At 38.3% G+C, this 23,480-nt stretch overlaps 2 protein-coding genes across 5 annotated transcripts; one reads left to right on the top strand and one right to left on the bottom strand.

Annotated features, from left to right (window-relative positions):
- The first annotated feature begins 1,201 nt into the window (after positions 1 to 1,201).
- Positions 1,202 to 11,561, top strand: sec62 (SEC62 homolog, preprotein translocation factor). Its single transcript, XM_068737805.1, has 8 exons — positions 1,202 to 1,276; positions 4,002 to 4,110; positions 5,028 to 5,133; positions 5,597 to 5,816; positions 6,686 to 6,781; positions 6,868 to 6,928; positions 7,067 to 7,186; positions 8,920 to 11,561. The coding sequence occupies exons 1-8, from the start codon at positions 1,241 to 1,243 to the stop codon at positions 9,474 to 9,476; spliced, it is 1,305 nt and encodes a 434-aa protein (XP_068593906.1). The 5' UTR covers positions 1,202 to 1,240; the 3' UTR covers positions 9,477 to 11,561.
- Positions 11,562 to 13,818: 2,257 nt separating this feature from the next.
- On the bottom strand, positions 13,819 to 23,045 carry nadkb (NAD kinase b). 4 transcript variants are annotated; one of them, XM_068738285.1, is made up of 12 exons: positions 22,815 to 23,045; positions 21,893 to 22,153; positions 21,694 to 21,777; positions 20,990 to 21,119; positions 19,860 to 19,968; positions 19,141 to 19,226; positions 18,384 to 18,486; positions 18,121 to 18,272; positions 15,821 to 15,920; positions 15,571 to 15,728; positions 14,828 to 14,910; positions 13,819 to 14,724 (listed from the first exon to the last, which is right to left on the bottom strand). In XM_068738285.1, exons 2-12 carry the CDS (start codon positions 22,150 to 22,152, stop codon positions 14,565 to 14,567), a joined length of 1,425 nt encoding a protein of 474 aa, XP_068594386.1. In that variant the 5' UTR covers position 22,153; positions 22,815 to 23,045; the 3' UTR covers positions 13,819 to 14,564. The 4 variants fall into 4 exon arrangements, with proteins under 4 accessions (XP_068594386.1, XP_068594387.1, XP_068594389.1 ...); XM_068738286.1 differs by having other exon boundaries at positions 22,880 to 23,045; XM_068738288.1 differs by lacking the exons at positions 21,694 to 21,777; positions 21,893 to 22,153; positions 22,815 to 23,045 and adding an exon at positions 21,296 to 21,502.
- Between the last annotated feature and the right edge of the window lie 435 nt (positions 23,046 to 23,480).

Below are 23,480 nucleotides of genomic sequence, written 5' to 3'. Positions count from 1 at the left end.
TCTTCTTTACATTACAGGCCTCTAAACGTCTGACTGTAGCTTTAAACGTTCTTATTTTTCAAGCTGCTAAGCGTAATTTTTCCAGTAGGGCATCATAAGGACCATAGAAATAATATGGGAACGGTTTTATTATCGAAAATGAAATATCTAAGTAAGATGTTTGGATGTTTGATATACTTTTACGTTTGTTGGATTATAAATAAAGTGTTTTTTCTACCTAGAAAACCACTACTAGTATGGCTTGGAATAAATAATTGAATAACAAGAATCACATATTATAAGAAAATATTTTTTTCGCCTTTAAGGATGAGAAGTTGTCAACACGGTCTACATTTCCAAAGCAAAAGAACATACAATAGAAACACAAAGAAAATTAAACAATACAAACAGTAAACAATAACAATAACAAATTAATTGTTATGACATTAATTCATAATTTTGAAAATATGAAAAAAAAATTAACATTAAAAGTAAGAGTAATACAAGAAAATGGCTAGTTTTGAAGAATCCAAACAAGATTATGGATTAAATGTGTGAAAGCAAATTATACCAATCGAAGATCGATAAACTTCTTCATGTGGACAGAGGTAAAGCTGATAAATACAAAATATAAAGTATAAAAATATTAACATCAAAACATACTAAAAGTGAAAGTATTTGTTATGCAGAATGGCTAATTTCAGAATAATGTAACGTTACATTATATTATTGAATTACAATTATTGATGCAATATTACTTATTACTATTGAAGCAAATTATTAAAATATATAGTTTTATCTTAATCTATAATACATCATCAATTGTTTGTTGATTTCATTTTATATTATTGATTTTAACCTGCAAAGTAACTAAAGGTATCAATCAACAATCAACAATATTTCCCTCAAACATGTAGAGGAGTAGGAGTATAAAGAAGGAGAAAATAGAAATACTCACCTAAGGTACAATTGGGCCTTTAGAATATTATATACTACAGCTGTTACCTGGATAAATGTACTGTAATTACTTTCCACCACTACTAATAAATACATTGAAGTATATTATAATTGCATAAAGAGCATGCTTTAAAAAAATGCTGCAAAAACATTGAGAGAAGAGAAGAAGAGAAAGATTGTCGATTAAACATATGAATGAAATTACCGTTTTTCAACCGTTGATCGATTAGTCTCGCGATACTACACATCATGCGCGTGCGCAGCCTCGCGCACGTCGGAGAAGCTGGAGCTGAGTTGGAGGATCATGGCGGAGCGCAGGAAGCACAAGAAGCGTATCCAGGTAACATCACTTTATTCATACGAAGTTGGCACCCGTGCAAGTTTAAAGACAAGAAATAAACACCACGTGGGGGTTCACGAGCTGTTGCGGGATGTTTGTTTAGCGGCAGCATCCTCGTGGGGAGCCGTTACCCGGCGGCAGATGAAGCCAGATGATGGCTAACCCGTAGCTAGCATTAGCTGGCTAGCGAAAACAAACGTTAGTGTAGCTGTATTTTGATGAGACGTTTCCTAGCTTAGTGTGATCTGTATTACCTACAAGTTAGCACTCACACGCTAACATATAACACGATAATGGTGTTGTCATACTTTCTACTGAGCTGTCTCTACTGTCCACCTTTATTCTGGTCGAACTGGCTGTAACGTTAAAGGTTTTCAGGATAAGCTGCGTCAGCTCTAACTAGACGTGTATGTACATAAAGTGAGACAATCTGCGGGGATTTTTAATTAATGAGTTAATTAACACAGTGCATCATAATGTAGCGTCACTACTGTGCAGGTAGCCGCGAGGTAGCGTGGCTCCAGGAGCTCTTTAAAGAGTAGACAATAGATTTCAGTTGAAGCAACAGTTTATAGAGTGGCTACAGGTTCAGGAGACATGGACAGTCTTAACTGTCCATTTATGCTTACGATCTATATTAGCAAACAACTAAAGTGTCCTTGTTTGCTTGTAGTTTTGATTAAGACAATTGTGAGTGTCATACCTTAAATGTGGTCAGGGTGTGAGTTTGTTGTGTGATCAAACTGGATCAATTTTACTCAGTATTCACAATATAATTTTTTTTAGATATCAGCCATCTTATCTGCCCAGAGAATTGTTGAATGTTGTTGTTTACATTCCTTATGATGCAAATTCAAAACTGCATTTGGTTGTGCATCCCTTTGTTGCATCATGACAATAAATGATCCTTGAATCCCTGGATTATAACATAAACCTAAACATGTTGCTGTCTTCATGTGTAAGTGGTAGTTGCATTGCTAAGTTGCAGTTTGATTGATATCCAGTGGTGCAACTACTGTATAATTCTCTGTATGCTGATTTTATACTAGTTGCAAAACATACTAAATTGATTATTATAGTACTGTACACAGTTGCTATGTATGAATTTGAATCCACACCTGTCTAAAAATCAAAACAAAAAGTCTACTTTTTTTTTATCTTCATGAAGGTAGGATTTATTGCAGGATTGTTATGTTTGACTGCATTAGTTTTAGTTAGGTGTAGTATCTAATAGACTGAGTGTAGTTCTCTTGTCTGTTTGAGTTCAGTTGCTTAACAAACACATGCTGTTATCTCTTTGATTGGTATACCTGAAACTAAAAGAGGCTCATCTGTTACAGGGCACATAACTCCTCTTTAGTTTTCAATTATTGTCATGTTATAATGTTCAGTTTTAAGAGATTTTATTTGCCCCATTTACATGAGTGGGGGTACACTAAATATTAGAAACACTTCTCTGTATGACGATGCAGTTCAGCAGTGCCACAAACTAAACTACAGCTTACAATGAATGAATCAACAACATCTCTCTGAAACAGTTGCAACTCCATAATCTTCACGTAGGTGGGATTTAAAACAGAGTTGTTGCATTAGTTTGTGGTGGGTGTTCCTAATAATTACCCAACTAAGTAGAGGTCTCTGCATGTTCGAGTTCAGTTGCATAACAACATGTACTGTTATCTCCTTTTGCCTTTAAAGATCACCACGCTGCGTTACACAACAGTTGTCTCCTTTTTTGGCATGATTTCCTCTTTATTTTTCAGCTACGATTTTCAATTGTGTCTTACAGTATTAAAGGGTTGAAATGGATTTCATACCTAGCCAAAACTGTTACTAGGATATACATTTGAAAGGACCAGTACTTTGGTGTTGGTGTTGTCCAAAAGAAACCTTTCTTTACATACTATGGCTGTTAGACCAGAACGACTAATCCTCATGTGCTGAAGCCAGGTAGATCATATAGACGGTGACAGGGGGCTCTTCGTGTAGGGGTCTCATGTAACTGAGCTGTGTGACTGATATACCTGCTCCTTTTAAACAAAGGTTTGTTTCATGGCCTCGTCTTCCTCATGTTGTTGGCCTTAGCCAGCTGGACGGCAGCAGCACCAGCTTTCATTGTGCTGATGCTCTCATTCCCTCTGTGTTGGCATGTGGTTCAGTACTGCAGGTGGACAGACGGGAGGATGACTCTCTGCTACGGATGAACATCTACACTATTTGAAAATGGATATGCAAAAAAACTCAGAAAGTATACCTGTTATTGTAATGATAGGGACAACCAATACGATACCAGTGTGTTAAAAATGAGAAATAAAAAGATTTTACCTTCGCCCACTAGTTATTTTTACTGACCTCAGTTAACAGCTGAGGTCTGTGCAGGACTGTGCTGCTCACCGGCTGCTAACAGCTAATGTTAACTAGCTCTTCTCGTGTCGATTTCAACACAGATTTGTTGTTCGTAATGTTGCATTAACAGGGGGATAAATAGAGTGCATGGTAGTGTTTAACTACAGGTGTGTAGCCGATACTGGTATCGGTAAAGCTCCATATACAGTCTATGGAACTCCGTGATGTTACTGCCTGTATGGTTCTCGTGCGTTGTCAGTGTCTGCAAAGCTAAATCGATAATTCTGCACAGCCCTAGTGTGCAGTTCAATGCCATAATAAAGTAAAGTCATTCTGTTTGTATGTGTGTATATTCATCTGTTTTTGTCTGGTCCTGCAGGAGGTGAGCGAACCCACCAAGGAGGAGAAGGCGGTGGCCAAGTACCTCCGATTCAACTGCCCGACCAAGTCCACCAACATGATGGGCCACCGAGTCGACTACTTTATCGGTTAGTGCTCTGCTGTAAAACACACAACACCTAGACACCTGGTGGAGTGGGAATTAGGAGATTAAACCCTGACCTGTTTGTTTTTGAACACTTTTAACAGTTGTACTTACTGATAAGTAATCTCTACAAACAGATTTTGCCTTCATATGCAATCCGTTCGTACACTCTCTCAACTCCAGTCTTGCATCTCAAGGTGCTAATTGGACTGTAAACAATGAGCGGTGCACAGAAAAAGGTTGTTGGGTATCCTCTGGCTACACCCTAACCCTAGAAATGTAGCCCCTCGCGTCTCTAAAACTTGTATTTGCTCACTTTTTTCTTTCATGCTGATCCGATCAAAATCGTGATAGGTTCCAAGTTTTATGATTCGTTTCATCCCTTTTTTATGTTCTGTAAGAGCATGAAATAATGGTAGAAGTAGGAAGCTAGCTAGCTAACTAACTAGCCAGCCCCTAAATGAATCAAACTAAATAACATAATGCTTCTTCCATACACAGTGAAGGAGAGCACATTGCTATTGACAGGTAATAAGTAATTAACACTGATTCACCAGATTTTGTAATGTGCTGCTTGCTTAATTTCAAGTCCTCAGAAAAGACGTTAGACGCGACTAGGCCTTTATATAGTTTTTAGTGGCTTATTCTACTGTCGAGAACATATAGGATATAAAACATTTGAATGCCATTGTGTACTGAAGGCTTTGATTACTGTAGGGCTTTGATTGGCCCCACAGAATGGTACAATATATGAAGGAATCTAAATGCATGAAACAATGAGTGCATGGGCAGGGTGTGCACAGGCAGCTAGTTCGTCAAAGTATTTACATTCTGGCCGCTTGATATTTTCTGGTCCTGTACCACTCTGTGTTTTTTTGTTGTTGTTTTTTTAAATGTCCATCTTTGTTTCCCTACATTTAGCCTCCAAGGCAGTGGACAGTCTCCTGGACTCCAAGTGGGCCAAGGCTAAGAAGGGAGAGGAGGCGCTGTTCACCACCCGGGAGTCTGTGGTGGATTATTGCAACAGGTTAGCTTTCTAACACACATGGTGCTTCTCCTCTGATGTTATAGATAATTAACCAATTGTCTCACGATTCTATTCTAAAACGAGGTTTCCAAGCATTTCATACATACGCTTGCAATATAGTCACCGGTATATGCAACTAACAATTATTTTAATGTATTTCATTTGCAGATTATTTTCTTAATTTATGAAACTGTCATCAGACTTTCCTAAAATCCACGCAGATGTCTTTAAATTGCTTGATATTCAGTTTTCTATCATAGAAGAAGCAAAACTACTAATACTAAGATACTACTATACTACCAACACATATTTACATTTTTAAAGCTGGAACCAGTGAAATTTTGGCATTTTTGCTAAAGAAATAAAAGACCCCTCGAAATTCCTCCATTAACAAAAAAGATGCTGAAAAACACCAGTAAATAATCAACTCTTATAACCAGTCATTCTCCTCCGTCCTTTGTAGACTCTTAAAGAAGCAGTTCTTCCACCGGGCTCTCAAAGTGATGAAGAAAAAACCAGAGAAAGACACCAAGAAGGAGAAGGAGAAGGAAAAAGAGAAGGAGAAGGAAAAAGAGAAGGAGAAGACCAAGGGCGACAGTGGCAAAGAAGATGAGAAAAAGGGGAAGAAGGACAAAGAAAAGAAGAAAGAGCCGGAGGCTGTTGAAACCAAGAAAGAGAAAAGTGTACGTGACCCAACACTGATATTATTAGTGTTAGTATTATTATAATAGTATTACTATTATTATTGTTACCTGTCTTAATAAGATAATGCCACTGTTTGAGGCTTTTGTGTTTGAATTAAGAACTATTAACGACAAAGCATATCCCATAAGAAATGCCATCATTACTGTTAACTAATTTAGTTGCTTTACGGTCAAACATCGCTATATTTGTACTGCTTTGACAGTAAACTTGTTCATCTGAAACAGACTGTTGCACAATTCGGACTACCCAGCTGTGTTTGTTTACAGAGCTGCCCAGACAGTAAATGGGTGGATATTAACTTTGCTGTTCACAGATCTTTAGAATATAGAGAAAGAAGAAGCTTAGTGTATCCATGGTGTCTGGTCTGTGTAAATAATTTTAATAATATTAATAATAATAATAATAATAATATCCAATAACATCAACACTTCAAGGAAACTTAAACAGTTTGGGTTTTACTTTTATTTGCTTTGTTGCCCAGAATAAGATGTGAAAGAACTGTAAATGGTAAGTGAGCTTAGAGGTGCCGGCAGGTGGATTCTGTTGTCATTCAGATAAAGCCACACTAGATGTTTCCCTCGGTTTACGGTCCTTGTGCTAAGCTAAGTTAGCTGGTGCTGGCTGAAGCTTCATGTTCATATTTACCGTGCAGACATGAGTGGTATCAAACGTCTTAACTAATTATATGCAAGAAAGTGAATAAGTTAGCATAAGGTAAAATTTCAGTCTATGATCTGTCTCTCTGATTAATACATAGGTCACGCTGTCACACGAGAATATGTGGTTTTTAAGTTAAATACTGATGTCATATATAATATTTGTTTATTCTAATTATGAACTCTCACAGGATGACAGTCCTGGAACCCCCAAGAAGAAGAAAGAGGCGAAGAAGAAGTTTAAACTGGAGCCTCATGAGGATCAGCTGTTTCTAGATGGAAACGAGGTGAGTGTACTGATATGTGCATATTTAGGAAACATGTTCAGGATCCTGAAAAAGATCTAAACCCAGTATGTGCCTCTCTTCTTCAGGTGTTTGTGTGGATTTACGATCCTGTTCATTTCAAGACATTTGCCATGGGACTGATACTCGGTGAGTCAGAGGTTTAAAAAAAATCATAAATGGAGTTGTTTTTTTTAACAAGAACTGAATGGAGTGTTATCTGTTACTGACTGCAGCTGATTTGACGTTTTTTTTGCACACCATCTGTGTGTGTGTTCTGTCTTTCAGTTATTGCAGTGATAGCAGCCACACTGTTCCCACTGTGGCCAGCAGAAATGCGTGTAGGAGTTTACTATCTAAGTGTTGCGGCCGGCTGCTTTGTGGCCAGTATATTACTTCTCGCTGTTGGTAAGTACATGTACTTCATAGAAACACCTTACTGGGTTCCTGTACTAGGTTCTTGCATTTAATTGACCCTTTGCTATGCCCCGCCCCCACGCTGCTACTTCGTCAAACTATCTACCATGAAGCACACACTGTCACTGACTGCACCCCTTGAATAAATATGAAAAATAAATATTAATTATTGGAGAAACAAAAAAGGGATTTCAGAGAGAAGCAGACAGAAGGATATAAAATATGCATTTGAATTCAGATTCAGCAGCTAAAAACAGGTTATAATGATAAAGATTGAAGCTAAAGCTACAGATCACGGTGTTAAATGTAACCAACACATATCTGGGTAGGTCTATATTCACTTGTTACAATCATTAAAAGTGATGAGTACACATTCAATGTACCTTCAATAGCTTGCGTCACGTAGAATCGATTGTTAATGATGTGCCAATGTACTCTTCTAATTATAGCTCAACAGGTGTGTTACCTGGAAACGTGACGTTTTAGGAACCTATATCTCACTCCAACCTCTCCGAGTAACAACCATGACTAGCTCCAAATCCACAACACCCCCCTGAAACTGAAAAAAATCGAAAACAATTGCATGAAGGTCTATGTAGCAGAGCCAGTTAGTTGCAGCCCCTGTTCAGAGCTGGCAGAACTTAGCGAAGGGTCAATTACATTTTTTTAATAAATGTCACCCTAGCCATTTTTTATTTGCATCGGAAACTATTAATCTTAGAAGATGAGCAGATGTGAGTTTTTTCTCCTTAACATTGGAAATAATGTTCATCTAACATTGTGAGGTGCTTCCACTTTGTGTGGTGCAGATGTCTACTAGGGGTGTAAGGATTCTTTCAATTAAAACTTCATCACTGACGGCTACAGATCATTGGTTTTATGACAGTTATATTTTCAAATACTTATTTAGAAAGATACATGATAACAACTGTGACATGAGGGCCATATTTTTTGGGAATGTACCATACTAATGCCACATGGTCAAATGTAAATGATTTGTTTAGAATGTAATAATAATTTAGTCTGTTAAAAACAATAAAAAAAAAACGAAGAGCCACTAGATGTCAGAAGGGTACATAACAACAGCGTGAATTTCACAAAGCCGTGTTTGTTTGCATAACTCATGGGGATTCAAAATGTTGGACATTGTTGTTTTGTAAAGCTAGAGTTTATGGCTGAGCTGCTGTATTGGATTGTGTTAGAGATTACAGGTGTACTCATTAAACTGGCCACTGAATGTATGAAGACAATTTACAAACAGTAAAAAACTTCTGTATTAAAAAAAATTGAAAAATTAGGTATCTTATTATAAATTAAATAAAACTATCTGCAAGAATGACATTTTTCATAGCTGTAGACTTTATTTTATTGATTGCAACACATTGTGTTTTTGAATAATTATCTTCAGTTTAGACAAAACAACACAGCTTCTTACAAATAGAAAGGCAATTCACAATAGAAAAAAAAATGCATTAGTAAATAAGTGACATAGAAAATAATAAATAAAAACCAAATACACAAAAAATTGACAGACTAGTGATACAGTTAGAATGCTGTAATTAGTTGTAAATTGCCCCAAATAATCAATAAGGGAAATAAAAGTGTGGACAAACATTCAATCCCAGGCAAACAACAAACTAAAGTGAAGAGGAGATGTAATGTTTGACACATTTAAAATGCTGAAGATTGAAGTTAATCCCATTTGTTGTAACCTCTGTCTTCAGCCCGCTGCATCCTCTTCCTGTTAATCTGGGTCGTGACCGGCGGGCGCCACCACTTCTGGTTCCTCCCCAACTTGACGGCGGACGTCGGCTTCATCGACTCATTCCGGCCACTCTACACTCACGAGTACAAAGGGCCGCGAGCCAGCAACAAAAAGGGCTCAGACAAGACGGACGAGAAGGACGGCGAGGGCAACAAGGCCCAGAAGTCCGACAGTGACGAAAAGTCCGACAGCGAGAAGAAGGACGGCGAAGAGGAGGAGGATGAAGAGGAGGAAGAGGGCAAAGAGGCCGAGGAGAGTAAAGAGGCAGAGGGGGAGGGAACGGGGGCGGACCGCCACTCGGACACAGACAGCGACCGCCGGGAGGACGAAGGCTCGCAGCACAGCAACGGAAACGACTTTGAGATGATCACCAGGGAGGAGCTGGAGCAGCACACAGAGGAGGAAGAGGAGGAAGAGGAGGAAGAGGAGGAGGAGGAAGACGAGGAAGACGAGGAGACACAAGAGAGGAAAGAAGGGGGTGAGAGTGAGACTAAACCCCAGACTGCTGAAACATAAACTTCTTACAATCCCATCACTCTCTACTGTGTCTCTCTCTCTCTCTCTCTCTCTCTCTCTCTCTCTCTCTCTCTCTCTCTCTCTCTCTCTCTCTCTCTCTCTCTCTCTCTGTCCCTTCCTCCCTCCTGTGATTCCAGGACCTGCTACTCCGGCCTCTCTGAGCAGAGGCTCCGTCTCTTCTTCTTGAGATCTTCCAATAAAAAGTACCGATAGACCAGTACCGGGATAGACACATCGGGTAAAAGTACACGACAATGGGGTAATAAATAATCTAAAAAGAAGCCTTATGTGGCTCTGATCCCTCCCACCCAAATGTTATTCATGTTAAAATGAAAACTGCCACCGAAATGTTTGCCTGAGGAAGTTGTCAACAAAAACACTTCTTTATCTTCTTTCCTTCTTTTCTCATGTCAAGTTTTATTTTTGTGCAATTTCAACTCAAAATATCTTATTTATGTTCCCTCTCTTTGTTTACATATTACATTTGGATGTGAGGACAAAGCCAGATCTTAAATACAGACGATGGAGAAAAGCTGTCATGCTAAACTGACCAGTAAGAGGAGACATGCTGGTTCCTTTAACCCCCCCGCCCGTTTCTTCCCCCCATTGTCATCTTTGAGCTCCATGTCGTTGGTACAATCAGGTCAACCAGAAAGCCTCTGGTCCTTTCACGTTTTTTGGTGTTTTGGTGAGACAACATGGCACGACAACTATGGCAGGAGCGCGCTTTACATCCTGTTGAATGCCAGCGAGTGTGATATCTTTCTCAGGCCTTTAAAGCAAACTCACCCGCTTTAAAACCTGAACCAAGCCAGATGGACCAAATCCTGTAGTTTACTCGAATGAACCTACAAATCAACCGTGTTGAGGCTGGATGGAGTATTATGAAAGCAGAGTAGTACGGCTCCTTGAGGTACTTGCCATTTTCAGTAAGAAATTTTCTTTCTTTGTTTTTAAATGGCTCATAATCATAGTGCAGTCCTCTACAAAGTCTGAAGTAGTTCATGTTTTAATGTGGGACGAGTAACTGGGACACAGCTGGCATACTTCATTTTCTTTTTTACAAAAAGATTGCAGCATTTGTTGTACAACTAAAAGTAGAAGATATTAATTTCACTGATTAACTGTCTATTTGCAAACAGAACCAGATATAAAGTAAACTCTAGTGCCAAACCGGACTGATAATGATGTTATGCATGCTGATTTAAAACGGACAGTTGAGTGTAAAAGGGAGGGGTATGCTTTTGTTAATTCGTTCATATTGTAACCGCAGTGTCAAACTCCTCAAACCTTTCGCATCATTGAAAAAAAAAAAAAAAAAAAAAAAAGCACAGCACAAGGTTGTTAGTGTGTAGCTAAACAAAGATTTTTGGTCTCAATGAAACCGTTTAAAGGTGTTCGCACTAGACTTCCATCCAAACCAGTTCTGTCTAGTCTCACACAACCAGTTATTAGTGGAAGTAGTGGCACCGGTCCACTGACCAGACTACAGTTTAATTTCCAGTCAAAGACTCGCGGCTTTGGTCCGAACTGTTCCTTCACATTATTTTCTGTCTAAAAATGTCTTTGATGCCCTTTTTAGTCATTGCGAGGATTATATTTATGTATAAAAAATAGAAATCTATCATTTATATATGGATTCTATTGCTAAATCATATATATATATATATATATACGTGTATGTATATGTATATATGTATGTATATATATGTGTATATATATATATATATATATATATATATTTATATATACACACACAATTATTACAGTCTAAGAAAACGATACAACTTTTTTTTTTCCTTTTTTATTTTGTATTAGGAAGTTTAATTTTGATTACACAGAGTTTGTAATATGCATTTTTTTTATATGATCATGAAGAGCAAACTCATTATTTTAATTTAACATCTGGGATTAGAAAACAGTGGGAATTTATTAGATGAACACCTTTGTGTATTTAATTTTCTTTTTTTCTTTTTTACATCACTGTAACATTGAACGTGTGATCTGGTTGGTTTGTTGCCACATCTGTATTTCTCTCACTAACAAATGGTAAAAAACCAAACAGTGGCTTGTGTAACACTGCTGGTTAACCTGACGTTGCAAAAACTCTCCTCACAGTGAAAGTATCTTAACATATTCCACTCAGCTTTCTGTACAGTCATTTGTTTTGCCTAAAAATGAACTCACTTAGACTGTATTTAGTAGTCTGTTCCGTCTCCTGTAATCCCACTGAGGTTTGTAGCTCTCTGACTTTCTAACTCGCACTCTTCCATGTTGTTTATTTTCTAATATCTTCCACAAACGGGCAAAGTGCATCTCTGTGTCCGGAGTTGCCAGTTGCTGTACTCAATATTGGCATAACCACAAAAGAGAAAAAAAACAGTGATTTCCCCACTTGTTCTAGGCTGTTGCACAGTATCGGTCTTTTGTATATTGTAGTATTATTACTCTGTATGCTGCTGCTTTTCATCGCACATTTCTGGGGGAAATAAAAAGTGAAATTGTAAAACATCAATGTTTAATCTCCGGTCAAAAACTCTTTTGATCTAGTTGTCCACATTTGAAACAATATCATTCTGAAATACTGTCTCATGCAATATTGGAGAATAATTTAATAAAACTGGATGTCTGGAAATATATCTGTATCTTATCATTGCAATAAAAATATAGAAAGCACACAAGTATTGTCATATTTTCCTGTTATGTATTTGTTTTGGCATTATTCTGATCCTTGTGCAAAATGCAGTATGCAACAAAACATCCTTTCTTTGTTGAAATTAATATTTGGTTAAATACTGTATAATGTGTTTCACAAACACCTTAAACTCTTTGAGCAGGTAGTACCATCCTGTGATTTAAAAACAATTATTTAATCCAAATTATATAATTTCTTAAAGTTCCATTAGAAGTATTGATGAATAACTCCGTCTTTAGGGCTGGCATTAATTGTTTTCATTAAGGCGATAAGACTTTTTCATAACTTATTTTTTGGACATACTATACTATGACCTTTTTATGACTTTGACATACTATACTGTACCGTTTAAAAAAAAAAAAAATGTCAACACTACTACTACTTTTTTTGACATATACTCTGACTTCTTAACGACTTAACATACTATACTTTGACTTATTGTACTTTCTTCAACATACTATACTGTGACTTTTAGAACAATTTTCAGCATACTATACTATGACTTAGTTTTGACTATTGTATGTCTGTTTTCAACATACTACACAGATTTTTATATTATGACTTTCAACATTCTTTACTATGAATTTTTATAATTACAATTTTCGACATTCTATACTATGGCTTTCATGAATTTTTCAAACTATTGTACTATGACTGTTTTTGACATATGCCCTTTTTATGATTTTTATTTAAATACTAATGACTTTTTTTTACTTTCTACATACTCTGACGTTTTTTTTAAAACACTATACTATGACTTTTTGACATGCTATACCATTACTTTAAACTTTTTAACACAGCACCATGAATTGTTTCAACATCCTACACTATGATGTTCAACAATCACATTTAACTACATGCAATAGTATGACTTTTTTCGACATGCTATATTGTGACTTTCTTCAACATGCCATACTATGATTTCTTTCAAAATAGCATACTATGACTTTTTGAGGCATGCTATACTATGACTTTTTTAATTTAAAAAGTTACTTTTTCAGGTACTTAATTTGTTCACTTACTTTTTCAGTTACATTATTTTTCAGTTACTTTTCAAGTTACTTATTTTAATAAGTTACTTTTTCAGTTACTTCATTTTTCAGTTACTTTTTTATTTATCTAATTTTTTAAGTTACTTTTTCAATTACTTAACTCGATAAGTAACTTTTTAAGTAACTTTAAGTAACTTCATTTAATAAGTTACTTTTTAAGTTACTTCATTTTTTAGGTACTTTTTAAGTTACTTCATTTAATAAATTACTTTTTAAGTTACTTACTTTATAATACAGCATGCTTTATCATTATATAATAATAAAATGGTATGCAATAAAATTTCCTCTTTGGAAAAATACCCATTGAAAACAAGCTACAAAATGTAATACCTAGGTAAATTGCATTTAAGACTTTTTCAAAAGTTTAAGGAACTAAATTGATATATTGAATTTTTAAAATGTTTAAACCCCCGCAGATTATAGACTTGTCTGTAGTTATACACCAGGATGTCCAGAGGTCCAGAAACAATCTTAAAATGTTAAAGTCTCCAGATTTGAATACGAGTAATATAGAAATGTATGTTAAAATTATTGCGATTACTATTACTCAAAAAAAAAAATCCTAGCCCACAAATCCACGCCTGCAGATAAGGCCTATATTCAGAAAATTCAGTACTTTATTATATTTTCATGTTATCTAATAGGAATCAGTTTTTTGAAGCTGACTCCAAGTTTGAGGTCACACAAAAATCAGACTGAACAAAAAAAGTGAGTGTTTAAACTCTATTTTACCACTACTTCCTTTCACGTTGACAGTTTAATGATCATGAAAATAGCATGACTGATGGAAGTTTCTCCAACTTGTTCTATTTAGTTTTGTTCTACATCATGCAATCTGACTTGTAGAATTAAAGAAGAAAGCAATTGGGGGAAAAAAAATCGACTGAAGAAATCCTTTCAAGCTTCTGTTAGGATGTACAGAGAGTAGGCTGATGATGTTTGTACAGAACAATCACAAACAGTAGCCTTTAGTAGTTTCTTTTAAGCTTCCATCTAAATAAATATCACATAAATATGACATTAAATACATTTATCCTTGAATCTTGTATGTACAAATTTACATTTACACTTTTTTGTTTTTTAACTATAATCCCCCAGAGTTTATGACAGTAATGTCTATATCTCACACACTGAGCATCACATTGACGATGAGTGTTCCATCTCAAAACAACAGAATATTCTTTCATAATATGAATATATTGTAATCATTTAAGTAACTGCAATTGGGTTTTTTTCCATTTCATTTTGCCCTGGAATGCTTTCTCAAATGTATAAAATACTGTAATCACAGTACTGCCTCTCTCTCAGGTGCTGTGGAGAGCGTTGAAAGCGCCTGCTGATTCAGTTTTCGGTGTCTGACGAGTCGGAGACGTCCTCCAGTCGTGCCTGCCTCTTGCGTACGTTCCAGTGCAAACACTGAGCCAGGCTCTCGAACCAGTCGTACACTAGGTCATGGCAACAGATAGAGGGCACTGGGTAACAAGATGTAGTGATTTTGATGCTGTTTCGAGAGAAAAGCAAAAAAGCAAATTCATCCTAAATGGAGGAAAAATAAATCTGATGTGATGAAACAGCAACTGATAATGACAGTGAAAGAACTTTACCAGTCTCCATGCTGGATCTCCTGTCTCTTCCTGCCATCAAATGACACCCAGGCGGTGTTCCTGGCATCAGGGGACAAGGTGATCTGATTTGAAGGAGAAGCAGACACAGTTACGAGTTATTAGAAGGATACACACTAACTGACTAAAAAAACAACTCCAGAGAAAGACAGTGCCATCCCTGGCATGGCTAAAAAGTGGCTAGTTAAATATATAAGATAGAAAATTCCGTAGTACGGTAATTTGTTGGTAAATGGAAAAAATATCCTTTAATACTAATGTACCTCAAAAGAAAGAACACTTATGCTCACATCATGACATAAAAGACGAGGCAAAAAAATGATAACGAGGATTGCCTTTTAACAATGTAAATTAGTTTACAGGTAAACAAATAAAGTGTGTATGAAGCTATTGTTTTCCACGGTTTAGTAGGACAATGATGAGAAAAATGCAGAATCCTACTGGACATAAACAATTTTTTCAACAAAAAATAAATGTATTCATAAGCTGTGCATAGAGACATAAAATACAACACACAGGTAAAATATTACATTAGTAAATTCTGGAGATTGTAGCACAAGACAGCACCAGCACCAAACCACCAAATTAGGGAATATCATCTGGAAAAAGTGTGTTTGAGTTCAGAAACTTGGCTGATTATCTTGTGATGGCCCAAAAGTCTAATTAATACACCTGATTTTCTGTAAACAGCAATATGCACCAGCCTCCTTCCCCTTCATTCTTACCATGAGCTCCACCCCAGCAGGGACAACGATGGGCCTGAAGGAGAGCGAGTGTGGGCAGATGGGGGTGACCATGATGGCGGGTACATTGGGGTGGATCATGGAGGCTCCTGCCGCGGCTGCATACGCTGTGCTGCCTGTAGGCGTGGACACAATCACACCTGGAGGACGGCGAGAGAGAGAGAGAGGGAGGACAATCACCACATTTATTCACCGTATATACGAGTCAGAGGGCGTGTGTGACTGCTCTCACCGTCTCCCTGCACAGAGGTGATGAGCCGTCCGTCGAGGTACAAGTCCACATTGGACAGGTAGGAGGACGGGCCTCGGTCCACCACCACCTCATTCAACACCTGAAAACACATGTTATGTAACACCCCATAGACCTGACTTTATGTTCATAAATCGATGAATGTCCCGTAGAGAATAGATCACTTCCTAGTTAGACATTTTTCTTTTTGTTCTTTGTTTCTTTTCCCTCCTTGTTCTATATGTTTATAACTAAAATGGGCATCATCTGAAGATCTGTATACACAATGTACATTGTCTGAAAGTCATCTGTAAATGTCTGATTGATGCATACTATCAATAAAAAATAAATGAAAAAAAAAATCCAATTTGACACTGAATTGGTATCAAAATAGTGACATACGACCATGTTGATGAGCATTTAAATGAATTATGTTACTGTAGTGCCATCTATAGGCTGAATGCCATAAATGTTTTGACATGTGCAGTGCATCCACATATATGTGAAATTTGCAACCAATAACGAGAAAATGGGAGGGAATATTAAAAATAATAATAGTAATTATAATCTTTTCCAGGGTCAATCAAATATGTTCCAAACCAAAAATACAGAAAACTGGATGAAAAGCATAGAGGAGTGATGAAAAATGAAACATGGAGAATAATGTGTTCATGTAAGAATGTGATGGGACTTCATAGAAGGTTTGTAAAGATTGTATACAATGATGGCAATGTCGGTCTCTGGAGTTGCTTTATAAATGGCCGGTTGGTGTTTCTATCCACAACTAAATCTAATCAGTTTGTCTTTATCCCGTTGCCTTCGTCTGAACCAAAATTTCAATAATATCTGTAATTCTTAAGACATCCAGCAAACAACAACTTTAAACACAACTTCTCTAGCAGGGATGATGAAGGCAAAATAATGTCACTGCTCCTTGCTGTATTATGTAGAAATGCTCTGTACAATGGGGCAGTCTTCAATATGCAATTCCTTTTCACAGTAAATATGAAACTAGGTGTAATCTCTGCACTCAATAAAAAATATATAAATCAACCAGTAAGAGATGCAGAGTTACAGTGCATTACATTCACATTACAAGAGGAAACTATAAGCAGAGGAAAAAACGGTGGTGTGCAGACAAGCAGCATACAAATCATGCTTCACACGGTACTGCAGCGCTGAGCAGTGATGTCCGCCTGATTTACTGACGTCAGCTGAACTCACTGAGCAAACATCCTGCTGGATGCAGCAGACGTGATGTAATGTGAGGTCAGACTCAGGCTCAGAGACCAGGACCATCCGTCACTGCCTGTTATTTATCCACGAGACACAGAGAGAGAGAGCTGAACTGAAAATGATAAACTGCAGCAGTGTGTGTGTCTGTCTGTCTGTCTGTCTGTCTGTCTGTCTGTCTGTCTGTGTGTGTGTGTGTGTGTGTGTGTGTGTGTGTGTGTGTGTGTGTGTGTGTGTATCTGTGTCTGTCTGTCTGTCTGTGTGTGTGTGTGTGTGTGTGTGTGTGTGTGTCTGTCTGTGTTTGTCTGTCTCTCTGTCTGTCTGTCTGTCTGTGTGTGTGCATGTGTCTGTCTGTCTGTGTTTGTGTCTGTCTGTGTGTGTGTGTTTCTGTCTGTCTGTGTTTGTGTCTGTCTGTGTGTGTGTGTGTGTCTGTCTGTCTGTGTTTGCGACTGTCTGTCTGTGCGTGTGTCTGTCTGTCTGTGCGTGTGTCTGTCTGTCTGTCTGTCTGTGTGTGTGTGTGTATGTGTGTGTATGTGTCTGTCTGTGTATCTGTCTGTCTGTGTGTGTGTGTCTGTCTGTGTGTGTGTGTCTGTCTGTGCGTGTGTCTGTCTGTCTCTCTGTCTGTGTGTGTGTGTGTGTGTGTGTGTGTGTGTGTGTGTGTGTGTGTGTGTTGTTAAGTTAAAGAGTGTGTCAGACCGAGAGCGTCACAGCTCATTAAATATCGATTCGGCGTTGACTGCGCCGTTAACAGTCAGGGTCTCCATGGAAACTGGCGAAACAGAACTTCCCAAACATCCTACTTTATTATGACTGTTCCCACGGCAACCTGGCTCGCTCCACTGAGCTTGTAAACATGTAGAAACGCACCGAGGATTAAAAAAACAAAAAGGAAATGAGGGACACAGAGAGAGACAGACAGATTAAGACTCATAATGAGGACAGAATACGATCACATGAGGAAGTAAAGAACTTAAAGTCCTCCTTTACCCTGCTTTGTGTATTTCTTTGTGTATTTCTTTGCTCAAGAAGCACCTGGTCCCCGCTCACCTATCACACCTGTCTGACCTCACCTGTAGCTGCAGGGTGACCTTCCCGGCCTCGTTGTTGGTGTGTCCGTGAGGAAGGAGTCCGTTGTGCTGCTGCTGCTCTCGGCCTGTCCTCTGCAGCATGTCCTTCACCACCTTCACCTTCAGACGACTGCGCAGAGTGATGGCTGCATTGCCTGAAAACACACACACACAGACACACGTGTAAACATATGCACACACACATATTAACTAGTGTTTACATTGACAAGTATGAGACCAATAGTTCATTTAAAGCTCCGCTCTACCTTCAAACACTTTGGCCACTTCGGTCTTGTATGACTCAAATTTGAAGGGTGTTAAGAAGCCCAGGGATCCGAGGTGAAAGGCCATCACCGGAGGAACGCTGCCCTACAGGAGAGAAAATCAGTCCGACTCTCACCCCGACACAACAGCACAATCATGACCCAAGGACTCATTTGTTTACTAAACCACAGTATAAAAGATTTCATATTGTATACTTTTAAAATAAAATCTGTTATAGTATATAAAAGTTAATTCATGAGACAGCTCGTTATGAGCAATCTTACAGTAAACTAAATATTCAGTGTACTTATATACAAGCCCTGAGACAATTTTTCAAAAAACAGACAAAAATTCAGTTTTGAATTTAAGCATTTTATGTAATTTGTGTTGTTTGCTTTTCAAATGTTGTCAGCAGTCCGACTATGTGACATAAGACGGAATAAAATCTAATATTAAAAATAGTTTGTTCTTGATTTTTGTCTTGTTTTTTTCACATTGATCATAAAAGCATTACAACAAGTCATTTAAAAATAGAAAAACAATGTAAAATACAATGATACCACATAAAAAATAAAAAAGTGAATCAAAGATCAAAGAAATAGTCCCAAAGGGTAGACAGGACAAGCTATAAAAAAAGTTTTTGATTTAATTTGAATGAATACTTTTTGCATTTTGAATATATTTTTCTGTGGTGTAAAATGTTGAAGATATCAGAGTTCAGTCTGCCATGAAGGGATCAACCAATAAACGTGTGATCACCTGGAAGAGAGAGGAGGCGTAGAGCAGAGTCCCATCTCCACCCAGACAGATGATCAGGTCTATGCAGTCAGAGATATCATCATAACCTGCAGGCGGACAAAAACACACTGCTTTGTATACAATATCTTTGTTTTCATTTTCACAGCTTTCTACCATGCACAAAATAAGAAATATTTTTATTTAAAAATGTCAGAAAAAGGTGATTATTTTCCTATTCCAGTAGGCCCAAAGGGGAGATAATGTCTTAAAGTCAGTCACAATAGAAGACCAGAGTAAAACATTGTATCTAGCATTAATGTGATCTAAACTAAAATAAGTAAAAATTAACATTTACGTTGATTACTGTACTCAAGTGTAAGAAAGGACATACTAGTACTTTTCTTCAGAATTATTTTGTGCTACTGAACTTTTGGCAACACTAGATCAATCTAGAAAAGCTTTTGTGACTTTTATTTAGCCAATTAAGATTCCACACGTAAAACTACAAAGTACATAAAGTACTGTGTATTGCTACTCAACAGTAGAACCACCGGTAAACACCACAGCATTAAAATACCACTTTCATGAAGTCGTTAGAATGAGTGCTGTTAAATTTAACATTTTACAGATGAAACTTACACAGAACTTAACATCTTCTTCTTACTTCAACTAGAAGAAATGTCAGATGTATGCCTTCAGTCGAGCATTAATGTGTTTATGTCTCTGTTGTTAAGTCTCACCCTCTCTGAAGGTGCAGAGCTGGTTGCGTATGGAGCCAAACGCCTCGTCCTTTGACAGCGTAGCATCGTCTGCTACTCTGCGTTCCACGTACACCATCATCTGCTTCTCCTGATACACAAAGACACGCTTTAGTGACGGCAGCCAAAACACACAGACGTCTCTCAAAAGTACTCTTTCCTGACATGAAGTTCAGAACACGCCAAACACGTGTAGTTCAGCATGACGCCGTCTGTGTGGAATGTAAACACACGGCATCAGTGGCCGTCTTTGACCATCTTTTTGGACAAAACATAGCTCGTTTTGGAAACTTGAGGCCAAGAGGTGTTTTAGCTGCGTGAGACCAAACTGTAACATGTCTGGTTCATTTACTGGATGCTTTATGCTAGACTCGCTGTTTTTCAGTGTCACAAACAGGGTTTTAGTTTATCAGTTTAATAGCAGCGACGGTCAAAACTGTAACTGAAATCAAATAATCTGACACCCCCAATAATAAACACAAACCCTCAGGCTCGCGAGGCTTCAAACGTCACCACATACGTCATCAATACGAGCCCCAATACGCGTTTCACAAAAACTCTTCCTGGATTACTCGACACAAGCTTCGAAGCCTCGACACGGAAGGACACATCACTACAAACAACAGCGACAGTGCTGACAGAGCTAACCGTGTTTACCAGAGGGGGAACAGGTGGGTGGGTGCCAGATTTACACTGTTATCAGTTGTAACTGTCATATGAGAGCAGAGTAACACGGCGGTCATGAGCTAACCAGTGGAGCACGCTCATGTGCACTAACATGCACTAAAAGGCACGCGCAGCCGGCCCGGCTATATAAGCAAAGCACAGAGAAACTCAAATTACATCACACATAAAGGGAGAGTGACTTCATTATCTGTTTAGGTAGACATCACCTCGCTATATCTTTGTATAGAAATAGTTGTCTGATGCCGTATCGAAGCTCTGAATGTTGTATAGAGAACCTTTAATGTGTGACATAACCAAAAACCAAGAACGTCTCATGGCAGAGAATCAGAATCTGATTTCTGTGTTGTTCCAGATACCAAGGTCCACCAACAGTAACCTCGTAAAACATATTAACAAACGTACATTATGTAATAGTAGTACCGTACTTCCACTAGAAACCTGCAGAGCTCTTTGAAAGGATCGACGAGGCTCTCATCTCTGATTTTCCTGATGACGAGCACATTGACAGGCGGTTTATTCCAGGTGAGCCGCTGGCTGGCTGGGTCCTGGATGTGCCTGGGAAATGAAAACACACACACACATAAGTGAGTAAACAAACATGTTCTGCACACGCCATCAGTGTCTGGAAATAATACAATAAACGCAGAGAAACAGATAATAGAGTAGACCGTTATAAAATCATACTTTTAATTCCAAATAGAGTAAAATGCCACCATGATACCAGGTCTTACCTCATCTTCTGAGTAAAGTGAAAGATGAATCAACAACAGCTGCAGTCATTCATTAACTGTTATTATGACACTTTCAGCTGAAGGAGTGAGGTCCAAACTCCAAACCTCAGAATATTAAAACTCTTTTTCCTCCTCTTTACCTGTCTCTCTCCTCCCTTGCGTGGCGGATCACAGGCATTGTGCACACAAATTTGTCTGTGTTTTCAGATCAAGTCGGAGGAAATACTCTTTAGACCAGGTGACAATGACCATCCATGGTCTGTTCTGTTAGCCATCCCATGTCATGTACCATCCAATCACAGCATTTTATCTTATCTCACACAGTTACACAAGCTTTTTCCTGTGTAAACAGTACATGCCAGTTCAGTACAGAGAGAAAGTTCGACCCTTATGCTTACATGACTGAAGTTGGGTTGGGAAGAATACAGGCTTTGGGTCCGAAGTGAGTGGCTGGATACGGTCCATGTAGAAAGTGGGCTCTCCTGTGAGGAGAGAGAAAATGAGGATGGGGCAGGTCAAGACGCTATAACGTCTTTTCCCGGGCAACAGAGTTGAGTCAGTGGCACGGAGGACCAGCTGGCAACCTGCAGTGCAAACCTCTTAGGAGAGCTTTCCGCTGTGTCACTCGCCGAGCCAGAGGGCTCCGAGTGCTCGTGTTGACCAGGCAACCTCCGCCGCTCAATCTCCCCGAGCAGCTGTTCATGACTGCCCCCCCGTCGCTGCGACCTCGCCGCCTTCCGCCGTCTCCTTGGACACTTGGCCAGGTGATCCCGGTGCGTGGAGGAACTGGCCGACTCCGACAGCTGACTGGAGGTCGCTGAGGGTTGCGTCACGGGCTCCGATGCGGAGTCCTCCATTCTGGAGAGGAAGCCAGAAACAGAAAAAAAGATGTTAAAAAGAAGAAACAATCTATGAGATGGTTCTAGAAATAACTGACAAGACTTAAAGTGGCGATCTTGAATATTTACATTTATTAAAAGTCACTTTCTTTTGCGAGAGGAGGTAACACAATGGTGATTAAACCTATCGCCTACAGAAATGGGCCCCAAAGACTCTAAATGTCTTTTCTTTTCACTCACATTCATCAGGATTGCCACTAAAACAATTAGTGGGTTATTTCAGTAGTCGGTTGCCAAGAAACTAATGTCAAATAGCATATGTATATATTATGATTGCTGATATTAATAGTTAAATATTATAAGCCTCTTATGAAGTTAAAATACTAAACATTCTCTGGCTCCAGCTTTTCAGCAGGTTAACTGACAATGAGCCTGTTGCATCCCTATACATGTGAAGACCAATAATTAAACTATTTCATGTGTCATACATAAATAATTCATTCATAAGAAATTAACTGATACATTATTCACATTCCAGGTCACATAAATAGTTAACTTTTGTCTCAGTTGTTAGTTAGCCATTTTTAACGTCTAACCGTTAGACGTTAGTTCATCTAACGTTAACCGTTATATTCTAACGGCTCTCACGTGACTGTTGATGTGTTGACAGCGGACGTTACCTAGCAATTAGCTCCACTAGCTAACGTTAGCCGGTCTGAACCTCTGAAAGGAAACGAAGCCTTACTGTGTCAGAGAGAAGCAGACACGCTTATATCGCTACTGCTTCATCAAGGACCGAGTGTGTTTAGACTCTACAAAGACGGACAGCGCCGTCAAACTCTAAAAAAACCCTGATAAAACAGACGCATGACCCGGGAGGGAAGTGATGTTTTCTAGGCCGGTTCAGGGGCATCACACAGCGGGCACATCTCTGCGCAGGACCGGGGTTCTCTTAATTAAAGGGACAGTGCCATGTTTGGTGAAGCAGCGAGATAGAAAACTGTCAGCGAGATAGAAAACTGTCTCTTGTTTGCACTATCCACTATGCTGCTGTAATCCTGTAAATTTCCCCGCTGCAGGACTAATAAAGGATTATCTTATTTTATCTTAATTTTGAGGCGATTGTACTTTATTTAAGTATTTAAATTGTATGCTATATGTTGCCTTCCACTACATTTACTTAATACATTAAGTTATGCTACTAGTTATTTAAAAATAGTACAAAATGTTATAAAAAAATAAAATTGAGAATCGGCTACCCAGCAGTATATAAAGTAATTAAAATTAGCCCCACCGTTACCAGCTGTAACATTAAAGTGGTAGTGCATTAATCTATGGATGAATAT

The sequence above is a fragment of the Cebidichthys violaceus genome, unplaced genomic scaffold (genome assembly GCF_023349555.1).
Source record: "Cebidichthys violaceus isolate CVI_PGR_0920_01 unplaced genomic scaffold, fCebVio1.0.p SCAF_8, whole genome shotgun sequence".
Lineage (NCBI taxonomy): Eukaryota > Metazoa > Chordata > Actinopteri > Perciformes > Stichaeidae > Cebidichthys > Cebidichthys violaceus.
This window is presented reverse-complemented; position numbering and strand designations above follow the sequence as displayed.

Coding starts and splice junctions, on each gene's coding strand:
- sec62 (XM_068737805.1), top strand. CDS start 1,241: ATGGCGGAGCGCAGGAAGCACAAGAAGCGTATCCAG. Junction 5,817..6,685: donor AAACCAAGAAAGAGAAAAGT/GTACGTGACCCA, acceptor GAACTCTCACAG/GATGACAGTCCTGGAACCCC. Junction 7,187..8,919: donor TATATTACTTCTCGCTGTTG/GTAAGTACATGT, acceptor CTCTGTCTTCAG/CCCGCTGCATCCTCTTCCTG.
- nadkb (XM_068738285.1), bottom strand. CDS start 22,152: ATGGAGGACTCCGCATCGGAGCCCGTGACGCAACCCTCAGCGACCTCC. Junction 21,778..21,892: donor GCGGAAAGCTCTCCTAAGAG/GTTTGCACTGCA, acceptor CTCTCCTCACAG/GAGAGCCCACTTTCTACATG. Junction 18,487..19,140: donor ACGCCTCCTCTCTCTTCCAG/GTGATCACACGT, acceptor TCTCTCCTGTAG/GGCAGCGTTCCTCCGGTGAT.